The sequence below is a fragment of the Fusarium proliferatum genome (assembly GCF_900067095.1).
Source record: "Fusarium proliferatum ET1 genome assembly, contig: FPRO_scaffold002, whole genome shotgun sequence".
NCBI classification, from domain to species: domain Eukaryota; kingdom Fungi; phylum Ascomycota; class Sordariomycetes; order Hypocreales; family Nectriaceae; genus Fusarium; species Fusarium proliferatum.
Genome location: NW_022194791.1, coordinates 3215759 through 3236566, shown reverse-complemented (window position 1 = coordinate 3236566; position 20808 = coordinate 3215759). Strand labels below are relative to the sequence as shown.

The 20808-nt window shown below is 49.2% G+C and overlaps 8 protein-coding genes across 8 annotated transcripts; 5 read left to right on the top strand and 3 right to left on the bottom strand.

Annotated features, from left to right (window-relative positions):
- Positions 1 to 14: 14 nt before the first annotated feature.
- Positions 15 to 1649, bottom strand: FPRO_02739 (uncharacterized protein; the record flags this gene model as incomplete). Its single annotated transcript, XM_031227126.1, has 1 exon — positions 15 to 1649. One exon carries the CDS (start codon positions 1647 to 1649, stop codon positions 15 to 17), a length of 1635 nt encoding a protein of 544 aa, XP_031077594.1.
- An 814-nt stretch (positions 1650 to 2463) lies between these two features.
- On the top strand, positions 2464 to 3689 carry FPRO_02740 (uncharacterized protein; the record flags this gene model as incomplete). The annotated part of the gene is made up of 3 exons (XM_031227125.1): positions 2464 to 2577; positions 2632 to 3311; positions 3449 to 3689. 3 exons carry the CDS (start codon positions 2464 to 2466, stop codon positions 3687 to 3689), a joined length of 1035 nt encoding a protein of 344 aa, XP_031077593.1.
- Positions 3690 to 6777: 3088 nt separating this feature from the next.
- On the top strand, positions 6778 to 8640 carry FPRO_02741 (putative aspartate aminotransferase, cytoplasmic; the record flags this gene model as incomplete). The annotated part of the gene is made up of 3 exons (XM_031227124.1): positions 6778 to 7041; positions 7133 to 7192; positions 7570 to 8640. 3 exons carry the CDS (start codon positions 6778 to 6780, stop codon positions 8638 to 8640), a joined length of 1395 nt encoding a protein of 464 aa, XP_031077592.1.
- Positions 8641 to 11421: 2781 nt separating this feature from the next.
- Positions 11422 to 12615, top strand: FPRO_02742 (uncharacterized protein; the record flags this gene model as incomplete). The annotated part of the gene is made up of 2 exons (XM_031227123.1): positions 11422 to 11699; positions 11751 to 12615. 2 exons carry the CDS (start codon positions 11422 to 11424, stop codon positions 12613 to 12615), a joined length of 1143 nt encoding a protein of 380 aa, XP_031077591.1.
- A 90-nt stretch (positions 12616 to 12705) lies between these two features.
- Positions 12706 to 14334, bottom strand: FPRO_02743 (putative nuclear export sequence-containing nonribosomal protein; the record flags this gene model as incomplete). Its single annotated transcript, XM_031227122.1, has 2 exons — positions 12706 to 14191; positions 14267 to 14334. The coding sequence occupies 2 exons, from the start codon at positions 14332 to 14334 to the stop codon at positions 12706 to 12708; spliced, it is 1554 nt and encodes a 517-aa protein (XP_031077590.1).
- Positions 14335 to 14687: 353 nt separating this feature from the next.
- On the bottom strand, positions 14688 to 15662 carry FPRO_02744 (putative Pre-rRNA-processing protein ESF2; the record flags this gene model as incomplete). Its single annotated transcript, XM_031227121.1, has 1 exon — positions 14688 to 15662. The coding sequence occupies one exon, from the start codon at positions 15660 to 15662 to the stop codon at positions 14688 to 14690; it is 975 nt and encodes a 324-aa protein (XP_031077589.1).
- An 834-nt stretch (positions 15663 to 16496) lies between these two features.
- Positions 16497 to 18072, top strand: FPRO_02745 (uncharacterized protein; the record flags this gene model as incomplete). Its single annotated transcript, XM_031227120.1, has 4 exons — positions 16497 to 16901; positions 16957 to 17671; positions 17724 to 17893; positions 17959 to 18072. 4 exons carry the CDS (start codon positions 16497 to 16499, stop codon positions 18070 to 18072), a joined length of 1404 nt encoding a protein of 467 aa, XP_031077588.1.
- Positions 18073 to 20017: 1945 nt separating this feature from the next.
- On the top strand, positions 20018 to 20457 carry FPRO_02746 (uncharacterized protein; the record flags this gene model as incomplete). The annotated part of the gene is made up of 3 exons (XM_031227119.1): positions 20018 to 20110; positions 20169 to 20227; positions 20280 to 20457. The coding sequence occupies 3 exons, from the start codon at positions 20018 to 20020 to the stop codon at positions 20455 to 20457; spliced, it is 330 nt and encodes a 109-aa protein (XP_031077587.1).
- Positions 20458 to 20808: the final 351 nt, after the last annotated feature.

Genomic DNA, 20808 nt, shown 5'->3' with positions numbered 1-20808 from the left:
CTGGAGTTGAATAGCTATGCCGTATTCATTGCCTCTCGCTTTGCCTTGGCTGCCCTCCATCGCATACCTTTCTTGTCGAGAAGTCTCAACGCCGGGATCATGGCCAAGTTCAGCAAAGCAAGAAACGTGAAACACCACCCCTTACCCATTCCTGCGATCATGTGGTCAATAGCGGCCGTCGCTGCAGCTCCAAACATACATCGCACAAGGTTGTTAGCAGCAGTTGCTGTAGCTGGAGCATGTGGGTTAAGATCAACAATAAGGGTGTTGAGAACACTGAATGAGGTTGGAACGAACATGCCGATAAGGAAGACAAGGACCAATGGGACAGCAACTGAAGTTTCAACTTGCAAAGCCCATCCATACCCAATAAGTGTCGCGATACCAGCGAGGAGCGTTGGATAGACCGGCTGGATTCGCGCAGTCTCGATTGGGAACTTGCCCAGATCATCTCCTCGCTTACGGTTGATAGTGAAGCCAATCTTCTTCGCAATTCGTCGATAGTTCCAGTCCAAGACGTATCCTTGACCAACAACGGCCAACGCGCAGCCAAATCCATAGGGCAAATAGCAAAGACCAACCTGAAGATCGTTATAGCCGTACGTCTCTTTGAAGAGTGTTGATAAGGTAGCCGCCACTAAAATGAATGCCAGGTAAATGATGGCGTTGATACACAGAATAATAGCCATCTCTTTCTTAAAGACGATGTAAAGCGTCTTCAATGGGTTGGGAAACTTCAACTTTTGCTTCGGAATATTCTGGCTTGTAACATCTCCTCGGTGGCTGTAAAGATCAATCAGTGACCTGTTCCACTTCGGTGGTGCTATCGAGCCATTGCCAACGACTTTACGGCACGTCTCGGGAGCGGAGAGGATAAAGGGGATCATCCAGACACCGGAGAAGATGGCACAGAACCAGAAGATAGCAGGCCATCCAAGGTACTGGCTCAGAATACCACCCAGGACTGGCCCGAGAGCAGGCCCAACATTGATTCCGGCCCCAACAATGCCCATGTATTTTCCTCTTTCAGCTGTTGAGGATATGTCGGCTACCACAGAAAAACCAAGTGCCAAAGTTCCGCTGCTGCCCGCACTCTGAACACAACGAAGGATCAGTAGCGCAACAAAGTTGCGTTGCAGGGCTAATCCAATGTTTGCGCATATATAAATCAAGAAGGCCAGTATATAAGCGGGTCGACGCCCGGCCGTGTCACCGAAGTCGCCAAATATCGTGGGCGAAAGTCCCTGAAAAATCATGTACGATGTTAAGGTGAGGTTGACAAGTGAAATAGATATGTTCAAATCTTGGGCTATGGGGGGAATGGCGGGGAAGTATATGTTGGCCGTCATAGGTGAGACGAAGCTAGCTGCTGTGACCAAAGCTAGAATCCATCTTTTTGTGTTCTTCGAGAAAACGCTATATGCTGGACCGCTTGAGACTCTGGTCATGCTCTCGGGGTCACCCATCATTGTCTCGTCAACTTGAGTTGCTGATACATTGTGTGGCGGTCTGCCAAGTTTCTCGGTGCCATGGTTATCGAGACCTTCAAGAGTCTCCGACTCGGTGCTCTGTATGCTGATACCGTCATGGTCATGTCTCGGAGGGGTTTCGGTGTTGGTAGAGGGCTGGCTTTGGCTTTTCTCCTTCATCTTCGCTGAACACAAGGATGGAACATACAACAAACATGATGAGACAGTCGCCGAGAACTGGAAGACGAGTCCTTTAATACTACTCCGTGGCTAACAATTTGCCCGCGATCGGAGAACATTCTCCATCGGTGATAGAATATTTATTTCCGGTAATCCTGGCTTCTATTCCCGTAACCAACCGGCCGAAGTTGCTACCGCTCACGGACCCGGCGTGTCTCCACTTTATGCCGAGTTCCCCTCCGATCCGCCTCCTGTTGAGTCCATTTCCCAATTTCTTCGGCCTCGCCGTTAAATCGAATGTTTTCAATGAAAATGGTACTCAAGCCTTTCATATATGGCTGAGGTCTTCATAATTCTGTAATAACTTCCAGTCTTTGGAGGTTGAATCAAGTCAACTTGATCAGTCCATCGCGCACCTTGAATGTGTGGAAGTTGAGAGATGATCTTTATTTATTAAAGCATTGCGAAGAGTGGAGTATTAGAGGGTCCGTATAAGTTTCGAATGATTGCAAATCATTACAAAATAGTAAAGAGGTTATAACAGTTGATGAAGCTTGGTTTGCTCGGCCTTCAAGCTTGAGCTCGATGACTAAGCCACGTGGAGCTTTCTTCGGAGTGCGTCAGAGCTTCATACCAATGCAGCCATGGTGTCTACAACAACCTTGGACCGTTATTGATGAGAGAGCTTGACTCGAATACTCAGACAAAGGTTCGAACCCCTCGACCGTAAAGCACACACCGAAGAACTCGGGTTTGTCAACGGCTCATCCATTCAGCGAAAACGTTCGTGCTGGACTAATCCGGAGCACACGCCATGAATGTCACGGTCACTTTCAATGAGCTCCTGCGGGAACGAAATGCGCCGGAAACAAGAAAACGTGTCACATTGGATGCCATCGACGGTTTCTTAAAGGAAGCATATAGGATTGTAAGCCATGCGCTTCTGCTCGACCTCACTCCTAAAGCTGATAAGTATCTCTAGAATTCGCATATTACTAGCCTGCATCGAGAGCTTCAAGATGTTCGACAAGCATATTTATCGACGGCGCAGCCACGAAAGACACAGAATCGAGTCGCAAAAGAGCAAACACGTGTGCTTACAGATCGAGACCGGGAAGAAGTCGACGCCAATGCGAAACAGATGATCCGGGAACTGAATGCTGGCATTCGTGCTCTCGACGAGGCTGAACAGCTACGGCGCGAAACTGAATCAGCTATAATCCGAAAGAAATATGGAGGCCTAGGAGCTTTTGGAGCATGGGCTTCAGGTGGCATAATCAGCAGCAGAACAGAAGAGCATGCAGAAGCTGAAGCCAAGGCACGAGATTTGGGAATTCATCGGGACAGTATTCTCTGGTTTTTACGGCAACGACTCGAGCTATGCTGTCGAACGCAACAAGAAATGATGGAAACACGTCTAAAGCGTGAGTTGGAGAAGAATCGCAGCATGCTTTCAAGATCAGGCGCCACCATTGCTGGAGACTTTGCAGAATTTCCTCCATCTGCCCCACGAAACTCCCAAACAGCCCCTGCTGCACCGATCCCTATGTCCGAAGACGGTCAGTTCCCGAGCCAGGGGTTGACAGAGGAACAGATCCAGATGTTTGAGCAAGGGAACCAAGACATGATGAAGCATTTCGAGAATAGTTTGGACAAAGTCAGGTACGTGTCACCTGTCCTCTCGATCTCCATCGGCACACCTTTGCTTGGTTGTATCTGCACTGGAGTTCCGAGCGCAAGCGCCACCCCATGGGGAAGGGAAGTTTATTCATGCATATGAGCTAACACTCGTACGACAGAACTGCTGAGAAGTCGTTACTAGAAATAGCAGAGCTGCAGTCACTTCTCGTAAACAACCTCGCCACACAGTCGGCGCATATAGATCAGCTCGTGGCGGACTCGTTTGCAACTACGGAAAACGTAGGCGGGGGCAATAAGGAATTAAAAAAGGCGACACAGCGCGCAAGCCCAGCAAAGTATACGTTCTTTGCGGCAAGTGGGCTCTGTGCTTTCCTTGTGCTTTGGGATCTGGTGTTTTGAGTTGGCAAACGAATAAAAGGGTGTGCAGACATACTGAAACCTAGACATTGATATCTGGGAGGGTGTGGGAGCCGCAACCAACTACATCTCTATGCTATATAGTAAGCCGATAGTCAAAGACGGAGCACATATACGTGTCTTGTTATGTTCATCTTGGTAGTGCCTCAGGAACTCACGAGAAGTGCATGGCTTGAAGACAAACACCTATTTGAGTTAGACATATCCTCACTTCAGACTGAATTGATCATAGCTGTGAAGAGTGAGACCACGGGCTTGCCACTGTATGGACCAGTAAATGAACGACCGAAGCAATGAAGGAGTTTTGCAATGGTATGTAAGTAGAAACCAGTGCACTTTGATGTACCCATCTAAGCAAGGACCTGACGAGAAACATATGTATGGCTGGTCAGAGGCAAAGGCCATGTATCAGTCTCAAAATAATGAACGGAATTTCCTTGTTGTATCGATTTTAAACTATGTATTGGCCGTTGTACTTAAATGGTACTCTGCATAATATGGACTTGGCAAACCCGGCGACATCAAGAGATTTCATCTCACACCGGCAATCTTTCCATAGTATCTAAGATTCAAATTAGACATCTTTTCTCGTTGAATCAATTGGCCTCGTTTTTCAGCTCTGGCTAGATCAAACATTCGACAATGCAAAGACATACGATGCAGAATGTTCTGTTACCCAATAACGCTGGCGGGTAAACCGGGCCCAACGCCGGGACCCTCAAAGCCTACTAAGGATTCAGGGGCAATTCAAGATTTACAGTACATGTAGATTTCAATGGGAGATGAACCTCGCAAAGACCATTCCAATTTACAGAGTCAGTCATACGACTAATCAAATCCATCATGTTACGTTTTAGCCGGGCGAAGTCGGAGGCGAGCATGTAATAGGGCGCTGACGCTGGACCAGCTATTACCCAACAGTGCATTGTAAAGCCTCGTGATGTTTTGTCTAAGATTTTTTACTTCCCCGTGACAGGATGGTAACGGGGCGTCCGGGGCCGCCAGAGCCATCCGGTACATACTGTACTGGCAATGCCTGCGTGCTGTACAAGTAACCTCTCTAAGCTGGTAGGGAAGTGAATCGAAGGGGTCTGGAAGAATGAACCGGGTTCTTTTTTTCTGGGGAATGGATCCATTTGGAGTCTTGGTTAGTAGGGGAGGGGTTTGGGGAAGAAACTGGAGAGATTTTGACGCAAAATTGTTGATCCAACTCAACGGTCATGAAACTTGGATTAGCATGTTACAGTATGGTAAGTTATGGAACGGCGAGAGCCAATTAGAGCTATCATCCGTAATGTGAGATGAGATATTTGAGATCAGATTCAAACATGTGAATTCAAGGGACCACAGATCAGACCATAAGTGAATTAGGAACTTGATAATCAGTTTCAAAGGTTCACTCATAGATTCTCTCCGCAAAAATTGAACATGGGATCAGTTACTCGAACGGATAAAGGCAGCACTACGTCAGCCTAGCTCCGTAATCCAAACCCACCGTCAACCATGCCAAGTAAAGCAACAAAATGTACCAAAGAGTACATACCTCGGTGAGGTTACGGTTGTCGGTCGGTCAGCTCCATTACGCGCGTGACGTTAGACTGCAAGCCGAGGTGACGCTCACAGGCCTAGGTATCGGCAGGCGATTACAACGGGGAGCTCTGGTATTGACGTGATGGAGCTTCACAAGCTTTTTCACAAGCTCGGGAAGTGATTTCGGTATACATACCTGTTTGAGGGCAAAGCATAAAAGATTAGATTGTCGCAATCCAAGGAAGAGATAACCATAGTTATTGAAATTCTGCGGCGAGCATAGTTTAAAGGCCCGATCACAACTTTCTACAACTGACGATTTCATTGTCAACCGTTTCACGATCTCTGCGCAAGTTCAACAGCTGTACTGTCGCACATTCAATCCTATCACAGATTCGTACTGCGTCTCAATTTGAACCGCACAAGCTTTCGAGTCCGACCGTCACGAAGCACCATTCTTCGACTGTTATCATCGCCCGCTCAGGCATCGAAGACCAAGCCTATTTATATACGAAACAGCCTCAAACAGACCAGCTACCCGTTGGGATCGTCTGGGGAAAGGGCGAGGAAACTCGAGGAACCACAAAGGTACAACAGCTTCAAAGGTGAGTTGTCAATTTCTTCACAAACGCAAGAGGAAGTTTCCTATGTTTGCCCTTGGTCCGTTAGGCCTGTCCCTGTTGGGGTCGCGAGTTGAGCTCGAGTCTCAGTCAACCACAGACGCACCCCCTGGAGAGAAACACAAGCACAAGTACAAGCACAAGTGGTTTGCGGTTCTGCTCTGTACCTGTCTGGTACTGAACCTAACCTTCTGTTCTCCCTACCCATGCAACGATAGCATCAACAAGCAGCAAAAGAGCCCACCGCGAAAGCTGTCCCGGTGAGCTCAGCCCACCTTCTACCTCTGTTTGGCATCGGGCGGCATGCCCTTCCCCCGAGAGCTCCAGTGGCCCGGAATAACGGTGCCCTATTTGCCCGCCTGCAGCGAGGTGTCTAGGGGGACATGACCAATTGCATCAGGCCAGAATCTGGTTTACGCAACAGTCATAGCCATGGGGCCATGTGGATATTCATTCAGTGCTTTTGCCCGGACAGAGACCACTGAGTTCCTGAGATAAGAATCGTTGGGCTGTGTGAGGGACAAGTGCCTCGCAGCAATGATAGTCTCGAGTCTCGAGTCTCTTACACGGGAAGAGTGTTGAGAGACGTCTCGGAGGCGAATTGAAACATTTCCTCGTCAATTCGTTGCCTAAAACAGCCTTTTATTAATAACTGGCGTTCTGTAACTTACTGACAAAAGTTGCTGTTAGGTACCTTTTTTTGTTTTCCCCCAAAGACGCACACTCCTACAGGGGCCTCTCACCTCAGTTCACCTGGGCTCAGGCTCTTTCGCATTCACCCGCAAGTCCACCGACCTAAGTGACACACCCCCCTGGTTCCACCCAGACCACCCGACACGGCGCCGCAGGACCCCAAGGCCCCCTCTTCCTTACTTCCTTAACCCCCCCTAAATCGAAAATCCTCAGGGCCGCAGCCCACTATGACACCGTCACTGAGTACACCCCGTCAGACTCAGTCTGGCAGCAGCACCTCAAGCTCAAGCTCGACTGATAATAAAACGGCGCCGACCTCTTCTTCATCTTCCTCCATCTCTCGTCTCAACTCCATCGTTCGTCACATCTCGCCCAAAATGGTTTCTACTACAAATTTCCCTGCCGAAGTCGTGCCCCAGGCTCCTGAAGACCCTCTCTTTGGTCTTGCACGAGCTTACAAGGCCGACAACAGCCCCAACAAGATCGATCTTGTAAGTAGAAGCCCCTCCAACACAACCTTTTCTTCTGAAGGGTCTCCAAAGTATTGTTGCTCTTGCTAACCTATGCTTTCCCATCGTCTAGGGTATCGGTGCTTACAGAGACGAGAACGCAAAGCCCTGGGTGTTGCCAGTCGTTAAGAAGGTATGATACTCTTGTGCACCTCGCTGCATTTCCCCCTTCACGGCATTGCCGGCTATCCTCCCTCAGTCGCATAACCTTTCAAGCCTCAAACCCCCAGATCACCTTCACTTGCATTGCGCTCCACGAACGCATTGCTCTTCAAGCATTCCCCTAACCCGGATGGCGCTTCTGAGGCGGATCCGTTCAAGCTCCAGTCTGCCTCATAGCCCTCCCATCATTGCGATTTTCGGGTCATGGGGTCAGGAGCTTTGCACAATGCGCTGCCCGGGTCCTTCTCATGCAAATATGCGTCACAACATGCCCCAACAGCCCCGCCGCCACGACTTGCGCGCAAACCTTGAGTCTTGGAATTTGAGCTAACCCCACGCGCGTCACAGGCTGATGAGATCCTCCGAAACGACCCTGAGCTCAACCACGAGTATGCCCCGATCGCGGGTATTGCCAGCTTCACATCCAAGGCCGCCGAGCTGGTCTTTGGCGCTGACTCCGCTGCCATCTCGGAGAAGCGCTCAACGACATTGCAGACAATCTCTGGTACTGGTGCCGTGCACTTGGGTGCTCTCTTCCTAGCCAGGTTCTACAAGGGCAACCGCACTGTCTACCTGTCAAATCCCACCTGGGCGAATCACCACCAAATCTTCAAGAACGTCGGCCACTCAATTGATACCTACCCTTATTTCCACAAGGAGACCAAGGGTCTTGATTTCGAGGGCTTCAAGCAGACTCTCAAGTCTGCTCCTGAGGGATCTGTCTTCGTTCTTCATGCTTGCGCACATAACCCCACTGGCGTTGACCCTACCCAAGAGCAATGGACTGAGATTGCTGCTCTCATGAAGGAGCGAAACCACTTCCCCTTCTTTGATACTGCTTACCAAGGCTTTGCCTCTGGTGATCTCGTCCGCGATGCCTGGGCTATCCGATACTTTGTCGAGCAGGGCTTCGAGCTTGTTGTTGCCCAGAGTTTCGCCAAGAACTTTGGTCTCTATGGCGAGCGTGCCGGCTGCTTCCACGCCGTTACCGCCCCCGCCGGTGATGCCTCCAACACCATCACTCGTATCGGCTCCCAACTAGCTATTCTCCAGCGCTCCGAGATTTCCAACCCTCCCTTGTATGGTGCTCGCATCGTCAGCACTGTTCTCAACGATCGCGACCTCTTCGCCGAGTGGGAAGAGAACCTGCGCACAATGTCAGGCCGCATCATTAGCATGCGCGATACTCTACGAGCCAAGCTTGAGGAGCTCCAGACCCCTGGAACCTGGAACCACATCACGGATCAGATCGGCATGTTCAGCTTCACTGGTCTGAGCGAGTCACAAGTGATGAAGCTCCGAGAAGAATTCCACATCTACATGACCAAGAACGGTCGTATCAGCATGGCTGGCCTCAACGACAACAATGTCGACTACTTTGCCAAGGCTGTCGACAAGGTAGTAAGGGAGTCTGCTTAGATCTGTATAGGTTGAGGTAGAAGTTGAGTGTTTGGTATGAAAGTCATGGGACGTGGTCGAATACAAGACCCTGGAAGAAACTCGGCGTTGGGATTACAGCTTTTACCATTATTATCGCACCTATCATGAAGGAGACTCTGCAAAAAGCACTGGACTATCTTCGTTTATGCATGCTGTTGACAGCTTTTAATATACCTTGACTGCAAGCCAATGCATTTGCATACTCATCTACTTGGTTCCATCTATCTTCCTATAAGTGATGTCGTGTGATGACGATGCAGTAGGACAGAGCTCAAGATAGCGTACTTCCTTTGGTTATCATTGATCGATGGTGCTATCTTGGTGTACGCCAGACCTTGACCCGCAGATAGCATGAACACCTTGATGCCGCTTAAAGAAGGGCGATATGCGATATCCAATACGAGTCTGTGATTGGCCCGCCTCTCACCTTGGGAAAACAGAAACTTCCTGCTTCATTAGGTAAAATTACTATTCTTGCTGTAGCAATAACCATAAACGGACGCAAGCACGAGGATCCCGCAGAACAACTCGACAAGAAGAGGCTGGGCGACCTCCATAAGATAGAACTCGGGGAAACCTCGCGGTCTCGGGGTAGAAGGCTGCAGTCTTTCTCTATGTGTTCTCCGGGCTTCAGTGGTATCTATCGGCGGCGCGCGGTATCGAGACGCCGATTCACCGTGAAGGGAGGGTATGGGAAGGGGAAGGGAATTGCCGCGCACTCCCTTTCTCCCCTGCCACTATCTCCCGTCTGGGGAAGAAAAAAGAAACTGTCTGGTTTTTTTCATGGAGAGTCCACCCCCGCATGTCGCGATGCAGTTTTTATCCTTTCCCCGCATGGGAGCCGCTCGCTTGTCCGGGGACCAGGGGGGGGGGGGCGTGTAGTAACCAATTCCTTGATACCGTCCAAGGTCAGTCATGAAAGAAAAGATATGGGGGAAACCGGCGGAAGGGAAGTTTTTGACGGTGGAGACGGAGTCTCGAAGCGAAGCATTGACTGGGGAAACGGTGAGCACGTCTTGAAGAAAAGCTGACCGTCTGCAATAACTTGCTGTTTGTTCAGTTTCCCTTACGTCATGAGACAGGCAGCTTTACAACATAGGATCCATACAGAGCCCCGGTAAGCCCCGAGTATCACGAAATTAACTGAAGCAATTGTATCGTAGAGTCAAAAACTGTGAATCGTGCCTTGGGCTATTACACAATTGCGTATCCACTGCAGCGGGTCAGCCAAAAGGTACATTGAGGAACTTGGGGAATCTCGAGACTATCGACGGGATTTGTCCGATACCAGGGGAGGGTGTGTGTGTGTGTGTGCCAGACTGCCAGTCCTGGAGTAAGGGAAAGGGTTTGGGATCCATATCATGGGGTAAGAGAAACGTTAGTTAGGTCTCGAAATTGAGGATGTACCTTGCGTATGGATATGGTCAAGATGGAAATAGTCCGGTGAGAGGAATGGCGTAGGGCACATGACCGTTTCGTTATCTGGGCCTTGTTCCTAGATACCTTGGCCAGTCTAGAGTTCGGCTAGACATGCAGAATTGGGAATCCGATTTCTAAGTAGTTAAGCTTCTGGGGAGCTAGCTGAGGAGTCATCAAGATAGTCATTTAGCCGCATTGGGTAGTGTTTAGATAGAGCTGCCACCGCATAGCATACACTTGGTGCCGCCGCAATGAAATATGTGCTTAAGGGTATTAAACAGGAACGATGAATGGCTTCAGATTATACAAGAATTGGGAAACTGACTTAAGGCAGGGCGGCTTTTTCTAACCTGGTAATCCACTCTTGGAATGATATGGGCTTCAGTGGGCGGTCACAATCTTGATAAAGATTAACGACTACAGCTAACAGCACACTCGCCCTACAGAATAGCTTGCCTTGCCCTATGATAAGGGCCGTGTGGTTCAAGACAGATCCAGGATGATTAGAGCTTTATCCATCCTGAAGAGACTCCAAACTTATATTGGCCCCTTCATTTGCAGGAGTTAGAGCGCACCTATGCGACTTACAAGTCTCTGTGATACCACATCTTCCTAATAGTAGGCCAGATAACAAAATACGGTGATTTGTTGCTCATATGCATCATTCAGATATTCGGTAATAAGTTATAGGCTTGGATATTTTCAGATTGTGTTAAGTATAACAAAGATTGAGCGGTAGGGTCTAGCCTTCATGCTGATTTACTTGAGAAAACATTACAGGAAGCTATCATGAACAATTCTCCTTTTTATATATGCGATAGAGGAGTGCTCGATACAGCAAGCAGATTGAAAAAAGAATGTATATGGGCAATGCTGAGGCGAACAGCATTGGTTTTCTAGCATGCTTGTCTAACATGGCACACATTCAGCCTCTGATTTAACAAAGTGCTATGAGAAAACAGACAAACGTGTTTAGACGTTTGTATCAGTCTTGCTCCATCATTGTTTTCTGGCGTCGTTAGATCAACCTACTTGTCTATGTAAAGGGAGAAACATTCTGTCTCTTTCACTGGCAAAGGCGATCTTGCATCTCTTCCATTTTACGGGCTAATAAGAAGGAGAAACAGTATACGAGCTTGCTTAACCTGACTATTACTGCTGCTGATATCTAAATTTTATGAGAGATGTTGAGTTGAATGCTCTCTTACTACATTTGAGTTTGATGATATAAGTGCAAGGTAGCTCTCGTTTAGCTCAACTGCGCTGCCTAAAGTGGCAAACCCCCACCACTCCACCACTATCCAACTACACTCTCAACCTCACCAATAATGAACTTCAACCATGGGCAGAAAACTACCATGGAAGACTTCCTCAACTCCTTCGGGCCTTGAAAGAAAAACTTCAGTGAAGTCGGAGAGTTCACTATCCACACCATCACAAGCGCCCCGTCCAGGCACACCTTCAGCTTCCCGTAAGAAACCGCGTCGCGAGCGCGTGATAGAGGCAGAAGGTATTCCAGACTCAACACTTTCATCAAAACCGCAAAGAAACCGACAATATCATGCAGATGCCACACGCAGTCCTTCAACCTCGCCTCCACCAGAGCCACCTAAAGAAAGGTCCGTCTCACTACCAAACTCACACTCATACCAAAAGCTAACCAGACTCAGATTCATGAGACCAGGCCTCGACCACGATGACAGATATCGCATAGTGGAAGACGAGTTCGTTAACATGGCTCACCAATTCACACTTCACATCCATGCTTCTGAATACAACCGTTTGAAGAATTTGGCTAAACACCAAAACGCAGACACAATCCGTGAGATTGAAAGGCCTGTAATCGGCGCGCCAACCCTTCTTACAAGACATCGCCAGGAGGACGTTCGCCGCAAAGCCAAACAACGCAAGCTCTTAGGTACTGACGCAAATGAGAAGAAGGACTCCCCTTACGTAGGTTCAAGTCTGCAAGGTCTCATGGAGAGTCCCAGAAAGGAGCACAAGTGGATATCAACAGGTCTAGCTGATACCGCAGCAACGAGAGCTTCAGCGGGTTTCAATTCACAGAAGATTAGTCCGCTACGATTAAAGCAAGGGTCCAATTCATCTTCAGCAAAGAAGAGGCAGATGCCTTTGGGCGATGACGATGAGACTGACGATGGAAATGACTTGGATCTGGCTACGCCTTCGCGCACTGCAGCTACAAAGGCAGCACGGACGACCCATACATCCAGTCCAGTAATGCCACGATCAGCTCCACGGACGGCCTTTAGTACTCCTCGCACACTGAAGTCAGCTATGAACATAACTTCGAGGCCGGGCTCTAGCGTTAAGCGACCAACAACAGCACCTGGGGGGGGCGAAGCACGTAAGGTAACCAAAAGCCGAGACATTGAAGAAGACATCGATGATGACGATCCTTTTGGGATCAACAAACGAAGAATTCAGCGTCAGAAGTCAAGGGAACAGTTCCGCAGAACCGAAGAGAAAACACCTTCTAAACCATCACTCAACGATATTCCTTCATTCATCTGAGCACATTCACTATCACGAAATCTCAACGCAGTGGTCCAACAGAGTCTTGTTGCTTGGAAATCAAATCAGTTCTTTTCATTCATGTAAGTCCTATTCTTGCATTGGCCGATCCTCCATTGTAAGCTCATCAAAGTCATCCAGCAACTCATTCATATCAACGTGAGGTGCCTCATCATCCTCCTCAGTCTCAGCCACACTCATCTCCTCCTCGGCTCTCTTCTTAGCTTTATACAGGGCGAGCGTAGCACGGAGCTCCTCGTCTTCCTCGACATCTCGCAAGAACTGCTCGTACTCTTGATCCAAGCGTTCTTGGTCTGCCTTCTTGGGAAGAAGCTCGCCCTCGTCCTTGTCCATACGCTTGAGCTGCCAGTTTCTCTTGCGGTTCTTTCTGCGGCGGGGATAGTGCTTCTTGACTAGCACCACGTCAGGGATTCTCGATGAGTATGTGTTGGAGCTCTCGATCTTCTCATATTCGGTGTTGTTAAAAACGGTTCCGGCCAGCAGGTAACCCATAGCAGAATCACCGGGCTGGAGGAGTCGACCCAAGTGAGTCCTTGTGAAGTATGTTCGGTCATTTGAACCAAGATCTGAGGCACGAGCGACTGTGGCTTCGGCAAGCGTCCATTTGCCCTTCTGGGTTGCTGTGCGGTCGATATCCATGACAATGAACTCAACGAGTTCATGTGTATCAGTGAGAGATAGGAAAGGAGCTCGCCAATAGATTGGCGAGCTGATATCGCAAGTCTGAAGAGTCTGGGGATCCAACAGGTACACAGAGGTACCGATCTTGTGGCAGAGGAGGAGAGGTGAGATATTGCCGCTTTGCTTGGCCATCTTGATGGGCAGAGCTACCAAGTCGTCTTTACATATAGGCACCAGCTCGGCCGAATATGTGAACTTGTACGACGACTTGGAGGTATGGGTATCGTGAGAGATGAGTTCCTGCGATGCCTTCACCTTGACAGGCACCACAGAGTTGAGGAAGTCGATAAACTTCTCAGCCTGGTTCTTTTGGGCGAAGAAGAAGTCGATACCATCCTTCGCCTCCCGAATGTTGAGTGTATCTTTGTGTGCACCGTGCTTCATAATAAGCTGCTCGAGGAAGAGGAAAGTTCGCTTGTGAAGGACCTTTTGACGAACTTGAACAGCAGCCCGCCAAACGTTGGCAGTGTACGACTTGGCACACTCAGGGCACTGCTGGTACGCCACCACATACACAACCTCGAAACTCTGTTGAAGCAGCATACCATCTTGGACGGAATCCTGGATTGTGATCTTGACCTTGACTCGTCGCGAGTGAGGCTCAGTCCAGATAAAGCTCGCGTCCACGATACGGACTTTGTTCAAACCTCGAAGTTTCTTGAGGCACATGGCTAACAATTCGCGGGATTCGGGGGCGGCAACGATCCAGCTGTTGGGGGGCATGAGCCATCGGTCGCAGTCTCGGCAGAAGTTGAGCGTCGCCTCTCGCTGGACGCCTTGGGAAATGTCGACGGTGAGCTTGATACAGTCGTAGCATAGAGCGCCGCTGGAGGCGGTTCCATCGATCGGGGCACCGCAGTTGCAGCAGAGAATACTGAAGGGGCTCAAGTTAGTATTGCGCCCAAGAGACAGAACGAGTGCGGGGTGGTGAAGGAAGATCAAGACTCACGTAGCAGCGCCCTGCTGCTGAGAGGCAGGGGCTATAGAGATAGGCTGGTCATCCAGATCCATCGACATGCTGGGCAACGATGTCGTGTGAAATTTGATGGTGTTGTTTGGGTGGAAATGAATGATGTTCAGTGACTCTTGGAAATCTTAGAGTGGGAGAATTTGGTTCGCCGCCGCTTGATAAGCGCTTATCGGTTGCAGAAAGGATATTTTTTGCAGGCGCGGGGCAAAAAAATGGAAAATGCAAGTCAAGTGGCATTCTTTCCTCAGAGTCATAAAGTTCAGGGTCCACTTGGCTCCATGAGATTTGGGTCATGCCAATCATTGGATGGCCTTGAATGGATTATATATTTTCAAAAGCCGTGGTTTTGATCAAATCAGGTATTATAGACAAAAGTGCAAAATAATAATGGCTATACAGATCAGAAAATCTTGCTCAGTACCCTCGTCACCTCGGCTGGTTGGTCTTCCACTTCCGTCTTCTTCTTCGCCAGAGGAACTTGCTTGAACGATCTCTTGACTTGTCGCACCGAGTCCTCTCCCTCTCGATCGCCATCGCCATCTGCCTTCCTCTTCTTGGCCTTTGCCTTGGCTTCCATGCCGTCCAGCATCTTTGCCTTCTCCACATTCCTGACAAACTCCTTGTTCTCCTTTGTCGACTTGCTGATCTCGGCTCTCATGCGGCTAGCGCGCTCAGCGTTCTCAGCAGCGATCTGCTCTGTGAGGTTGTGCCATTTGAAACCCTTGAGGTATAGAAGATTCCATAAATCGTCGTGGTAGTAGCTCCCCTTCTTGCCACCAATGGTGCGTGCGTTGAGAAGATCGCATACAGCCTTGGCGTCCTTCTTTTTTGTGAACTCGACCCATCCTTCGGTGTAAGATCGCTTCTTGTTACCGCCAGCTCGAACGCGACGAGCATGTGAGGCTGGGTCTTCAGGAGCGAGGAAGATGCGATTGATGGTGCCGTAGGGTTCGAGGAGAGAGCGCAGCTTGGCGGGCTTCATGAAAGGTGGTATACGGGAGAGGTAGACGACGCCTGACTTCTTAATGGCGGCTTCGGAGGCGACGAGGTTCTTCTTTGTCAATGTTCTTGTGACATCTGGCAGCTCTGTCGGAGTTGTGTCTTTTAACTTGCGCTTTGGCTTTTCCGGTTTGCCATCCCCTTCCTCTTCCTTTTCTGTTTTCTCTACATCCTTTCCAGCCGGCTCGTCGTCGTCGTCGCTGGCATCGCGCTCGATATCGCTACCCAGATCATCTTCGTCGTCCGAGTCAAGTTTCCGTCGCTTGGCGCCTCGGCCACCCTTTTTCATATCATCATCCTCAGAATTGTAGCCAACATCGTTCTCCTCGTCGCTATCGGCTGTATCGAGAAAGTCGTTTTTGGTTTCGGGTGCCATGATGAATGCGATTGGCAGCACTGAGCTTGAGCTGTGTCCAATGTGAGGCTGGAGAATCCAATGTCAAAAAAAAGTAGTCCCTTGCTGATAAGATAAGCTGTCGCCGCGCTAGACTGCAGGGATCTGAGGTTGAGTTGGAGACGGTCATGTGACTTGGAGGGGTAGCCAACGACGTCACTGATAAGAGGCTTTGGGGGAAGAATTGTTCGAGAAGAGCGTTACAGCAGGTTAAGGAATAGTACTATTTGATGTAAAGGCATGGTATTTCTGGAAGCATGATGCTTGATGTGAACTACGTGTGCCCAGTACAGTACTTACCTCTGTGCGGTAGTCGAATTGACTTGAAACGTTCACCCTAATGTACTTGGCATCCAAAACCTTTGTCGTCTAAGCTCATATGAAACAAAGTCTTATCATGGGGCTTCGTATCGTTATGGTCATGACTGTTCTTGAGAGTGAGAAGAGACTTAAATCGGGTCTCGATATCTTGATACCGGTAGTATCATGGGATCACTAGATATTCCCAACTAAATCATGTATCATGTCTTATCAAATTGTAGCGGGGTTGAAGCCGCCGAGTTCGGGTTACGTTGGTCGGTATCCAATACGTGGGGCAACTGAAGCACCGCGAGCCGCGAGCCGCCAACCGCCGTCCGTCATGGACGATAGAAAGTACAAGTACCTACACGTACAGTTCGCTCCCGTCATGACCAGGCATCTCATATACTCCACTTGCACTTCAAAAAAGTGGCCAGCTACAAAGATATAACCTCGTCCACGATCTGTCACTACAATCTCACTCTCTTCCTCACACATACCTAATTATACCCCACAATGTCTCTCGAAGTCATCACCACAATCTCCCCAAACACAAACGAGCCCATCCTTACCAGGAATGGCACCTCTCAAGCTGACCTTGAGTCTCTCCCCAAGGTCGCCACTGAGGCTTTCCAGAGCTATCGCAAGACAACGCTGAAGGAGCGTCAAGCTATTGTTCGCAAGTTCCTTGATGGCCTCTTGGCTAAGAAGGATGAGCTCGGTGAAGAGTTGACCGTTCAGATGGGCCGCCCCATCTCTTACACACCGGGAGAGGTCGCCACAGCTGTCAAGAGAGGTGAATATCTCCTCAAGATTAGTGATGAGGCCCTCAAGGACACCGACGGCGAGCCCGAGAAGGGCTTCAAGCGTTTCATCCGAAAGGTCCCTGTCGGACCTGTACTCATCATCTTTGCGTGGAACGTAAGTGCTGGCCTCGTCCCGCTGGACCAGAAGCATCGTTGCTGACTCTGCACAGTACCCTTACCTTATTCTGGTCAACTCTCTCATTCCCGCTCTTCTTGCAGGCTGCAGTGTAATCCTCAAGCCCTCACCTCAGACACCTACCATCGTGGAACGGGTTACCGATCTCCTAAAGGAGGCGGGCTTGCCTGATGGCGTTTGCCAGTACTTCCACTGCGGCTCTCCCACTCTTATGGAGACCATTGTGCGCGATCCCAAGATCGCCCTAGTTTGTTTCACCGGCTCTGTCGCTGGAGGTCTCGCTGTGCAACAAGCTGCGTCTGACCGCATTGTAAATGTCGGTCTGGAGTTGGGTGGCAAGGATCCAGCATATGTTCGATCAGATGTGGATGTTGATTGGGCTGCTGCAGAGATTGTTGACGGTGCCATCTTCAACTCTGGCCAGAGCTGCTGCTCTATCGAGCGTGTGTATGTTGATGAGAAGATTCACGATCAGTTTGTTGAGGCCGTGCAAAAGGTGCTCAAGAGCTACAAGCTCGGTGATCCCTTCAACAAGGAGACTCAGCTGGGACCTGTCGTTTCGAAGCGATCAAAGCAGACTGCCGAGGAACATGTTAAGGATGCCGTCGACAGTGGTGCCAAGGATGCCACTCCCGAAAACGAGACTTTCAGTAACCCTCCTACCAAGGGTAACTTTGTGAAACCCACCCTTCTGACTGGCGTCAACCACAGCATGCGGGTCATGACTGAGGAGTCGTTTGCCCCAATTAGTAAAGATCTCCGACGACAGTTTAAAGACGGTTTGCTGACAAAAAGATACAGTTCCTGTTATGAAGGTCAAGGATGACAGCGAGGCCGTCAAGTACATGAACGACAGCGAGTTTGGTCTGACAGCCAGCATCTGGACCAAGGACACAGACAAAGGATACGAGCTTGCCGAGGATGTGGAAGCCGGCACTGTATTTGTCAACAGATGCGATTATCCGGCACCGGTACGTTTTCTGATCCAAGCACAAAGGGTCTCTGCATTACGTGATCACTGACTGACCGACAATAGGATCTGGCATGGACTGGCTGGAAGAACTCAGGCAAGGGGCAGACACTCAGCAAGTTTGGATTTGATCAGTTTGTGAAGCTCAAGAGCTACCACCTGAAGGACTACCCAAACTAAACTAGATAGAGAGGTCGCCATTGTTGATCGAACCCGGTCAAGGTGACTGACTCTGGATAATGAGACGACGGTCTGGGTTGACATGAATCAAACACTCGCTGCAAACAATCTGATACTGCCATGATTAAGAACGGAGTACCGTGGTTTGAGTGCACATCATTTCTCTTAGCGACTGTCTCTGGGAAGTGTCTCCCCTGGCGAGGCGGGCAGGGCAGGGCAGAAGCGGGTGAGACGAGACGTTTTCGATAACGGGCGACCAAGACAAAAAGAGGCACGTTTTGGTCGTTCTGGGGAATGTTGAGTTGATGAGGGATTGCTGCATTCGGTAATCTCTACGGTGAGTAGAACAATCTGCGACAACTGACACTACGTGGCCTTGTACGGGTAATTTACTTAGGTACCTAGTCACTGATGGTAAAGTGACTAACGAAGTAACAGAGGAGAAAACTGCTGAAGCTATTCAATAACTGTTTTATTTCCTCGCCCTGGATTGAGTTGGCGACTTTTCCCGCCTCCCTTTGTTGGTGTTGCACGAGATTAGGCTTGGGGCGCCACGCGAGAGGCATTGAGTATATGATATTCGACCCCCTTGTACATGGACGTAATTTATCAGAGGCAATAAATCCCACACAAAGGACATGATTTAATTGCAACCGTGCACTTTCTCGTCTCTACTATGGTATAATGTCACTTTTGCGTTAGTCTCGATATAGTCCCCCACGTTGGGTTCTCCTTGCGGCCCTTTTTTTTCCTGTGCTCTGCTCTGCTCTACTATCCCGTCGCACCCATGCAGCGTCGTTCAGCTGAGACATTCACCCTCCCCTGGCCCCAAAATTAGGTGCTGTAGTCCAGTACTATAGGTTGTTGGTGGCAGGTTTGCACAGGACCCGAGACGCTGGAATTCCAGTGACTTGGATACATTCCAGAAGGAAACGGCAGCGTAGCGTTGACCCCTGGCGCTTAGACGGTTCAGGGCGGTCTGTCACTGCTGATTTGCCTGTTTTCACTCTGTGTGTGTACGTGCGTGCTTGCGTGCGTGCGTGCTTGCATGCAAGTGTGCGTTGTGTTGCATGTGTTGTCTGCATCTGCAGTCATCTCTTGGATAGGTAATTTTCCTTTTTTTTTCGTTTCCCTTTGTTCAGTCTCGTATATTTAATTAATACAAATGTACATATCCTCCTCTGGCTAATTTCTGGTTCCGTTCTTGTGCTGTTACATCTCTCTAACCATCACATTCCTTTCCTTTATCACTGTCCTGTCCTGTCCTGTCCTGTCCTGTCCTGTGAGGCTTATTATAGACCAACCTCCAGACTGACTTGACTGACTGTCTTTCACTTATACACATTCTCTCCTCTCAACCTCGTCCCCTCCCCCATCTTATCTGCCTTACATACCTCAACTCTCTCTTCGTACCTGAGACTCGGATGATCCTCTTTGTATCAAAAACATACCAGAGTTAAACTCCACCAACCACTCACTCGCTCGTTCTCCTACACCACCACTAAAGAGCCACATACATGCCTTTCCCCATCTGACATCCACTTCTTTGTCCTCCTCTAGACCGTGAATTTAAAGAAAAAACCAAGGCTTCTTTTTTAATTTCCCGCCTTTTCCTCTCTCTCATACAAGAATTCCAATCTCGTACCTTTTTCAGTCAGCCTCTTGTCTCCCAACCCTTCTTTTAAACCTCATCTCGGCTTGCCTCGTTCCATCTTTGCTTCTTCCCCAACTCTAGAACAACTCTCCACATACTCACTCACAACTACAACTACAACTACAACTGCAACTGCAAACCAACCACCAACCACCTTTTTGGGGCTCTTTCTATATAAGAACCCTTTCAACCCTCAAAGTCGTCTTGATGGGATCCGCTGCTGTTTATCCTTCCGAGAGACGTGATCCTCGGTGCTTTAATCTTCCCTTTAATCGACTTCGATCTTCAAAGATGCATATCTCGGATGACTTCCAGACGCTGTGCGAGCGTGTCCAAACAATGGTTCGCCAACGACGCCATAAGGAAAAGCGCCACATGGAGATTGTATGTCATGTCTATACTATCAAACCATCTTGTTCTTGACTAACCCTCTATCTTTCAGTCTGCACCTTTTGGCTTCGAAAAGAACCCAGTCAACCTCCCAGGAGTCTCAGAGGAGCAGTAAGCCAATACTTGTTCAACCACTACAAGATTGATAACTAACAGTACAAAGACTCTCTATGCTTCGAGAACAAGCCGCCGCCAGCCGAATTGGCATCGCAGACCCTCCCAGCCCTACCGCCCCTCGCTCGCCCTGTTCAACCTCGAGCCTCTTCTCCCATCCAGTCCGACCACCCATCAAGACTGCCCCAACATCCACTTCTCTTTCGTCCACCGACAGCCTCCACTGATCGAGTACGGACACTAATCATTACTATTGTTTTTTTACCGCTATTAGAGGTTTTATCAGGGGCGTCTTAAGAAAGGAAACACAACACTGGCTTGGGTCTATGGAAAGGAACAGCTGTACGATACACATGGAATGGATTGGAATGGAATGGTAACGAAATTGGGCGGATCATGGAGAATTGGGCATCTACGGGACCACGGGAACGGCAACGGCAAAGGCAAAGGCAAAGGCAAAGGCAAAGGCAAAGGCAAAGGCAACATTACAGAATATCATCATACCCGGCGTAATCTAATCTGATTAATTCTTTCACCGACATTACTGCTCTAGACTTCTCCCGCCGATACCCCTAAAT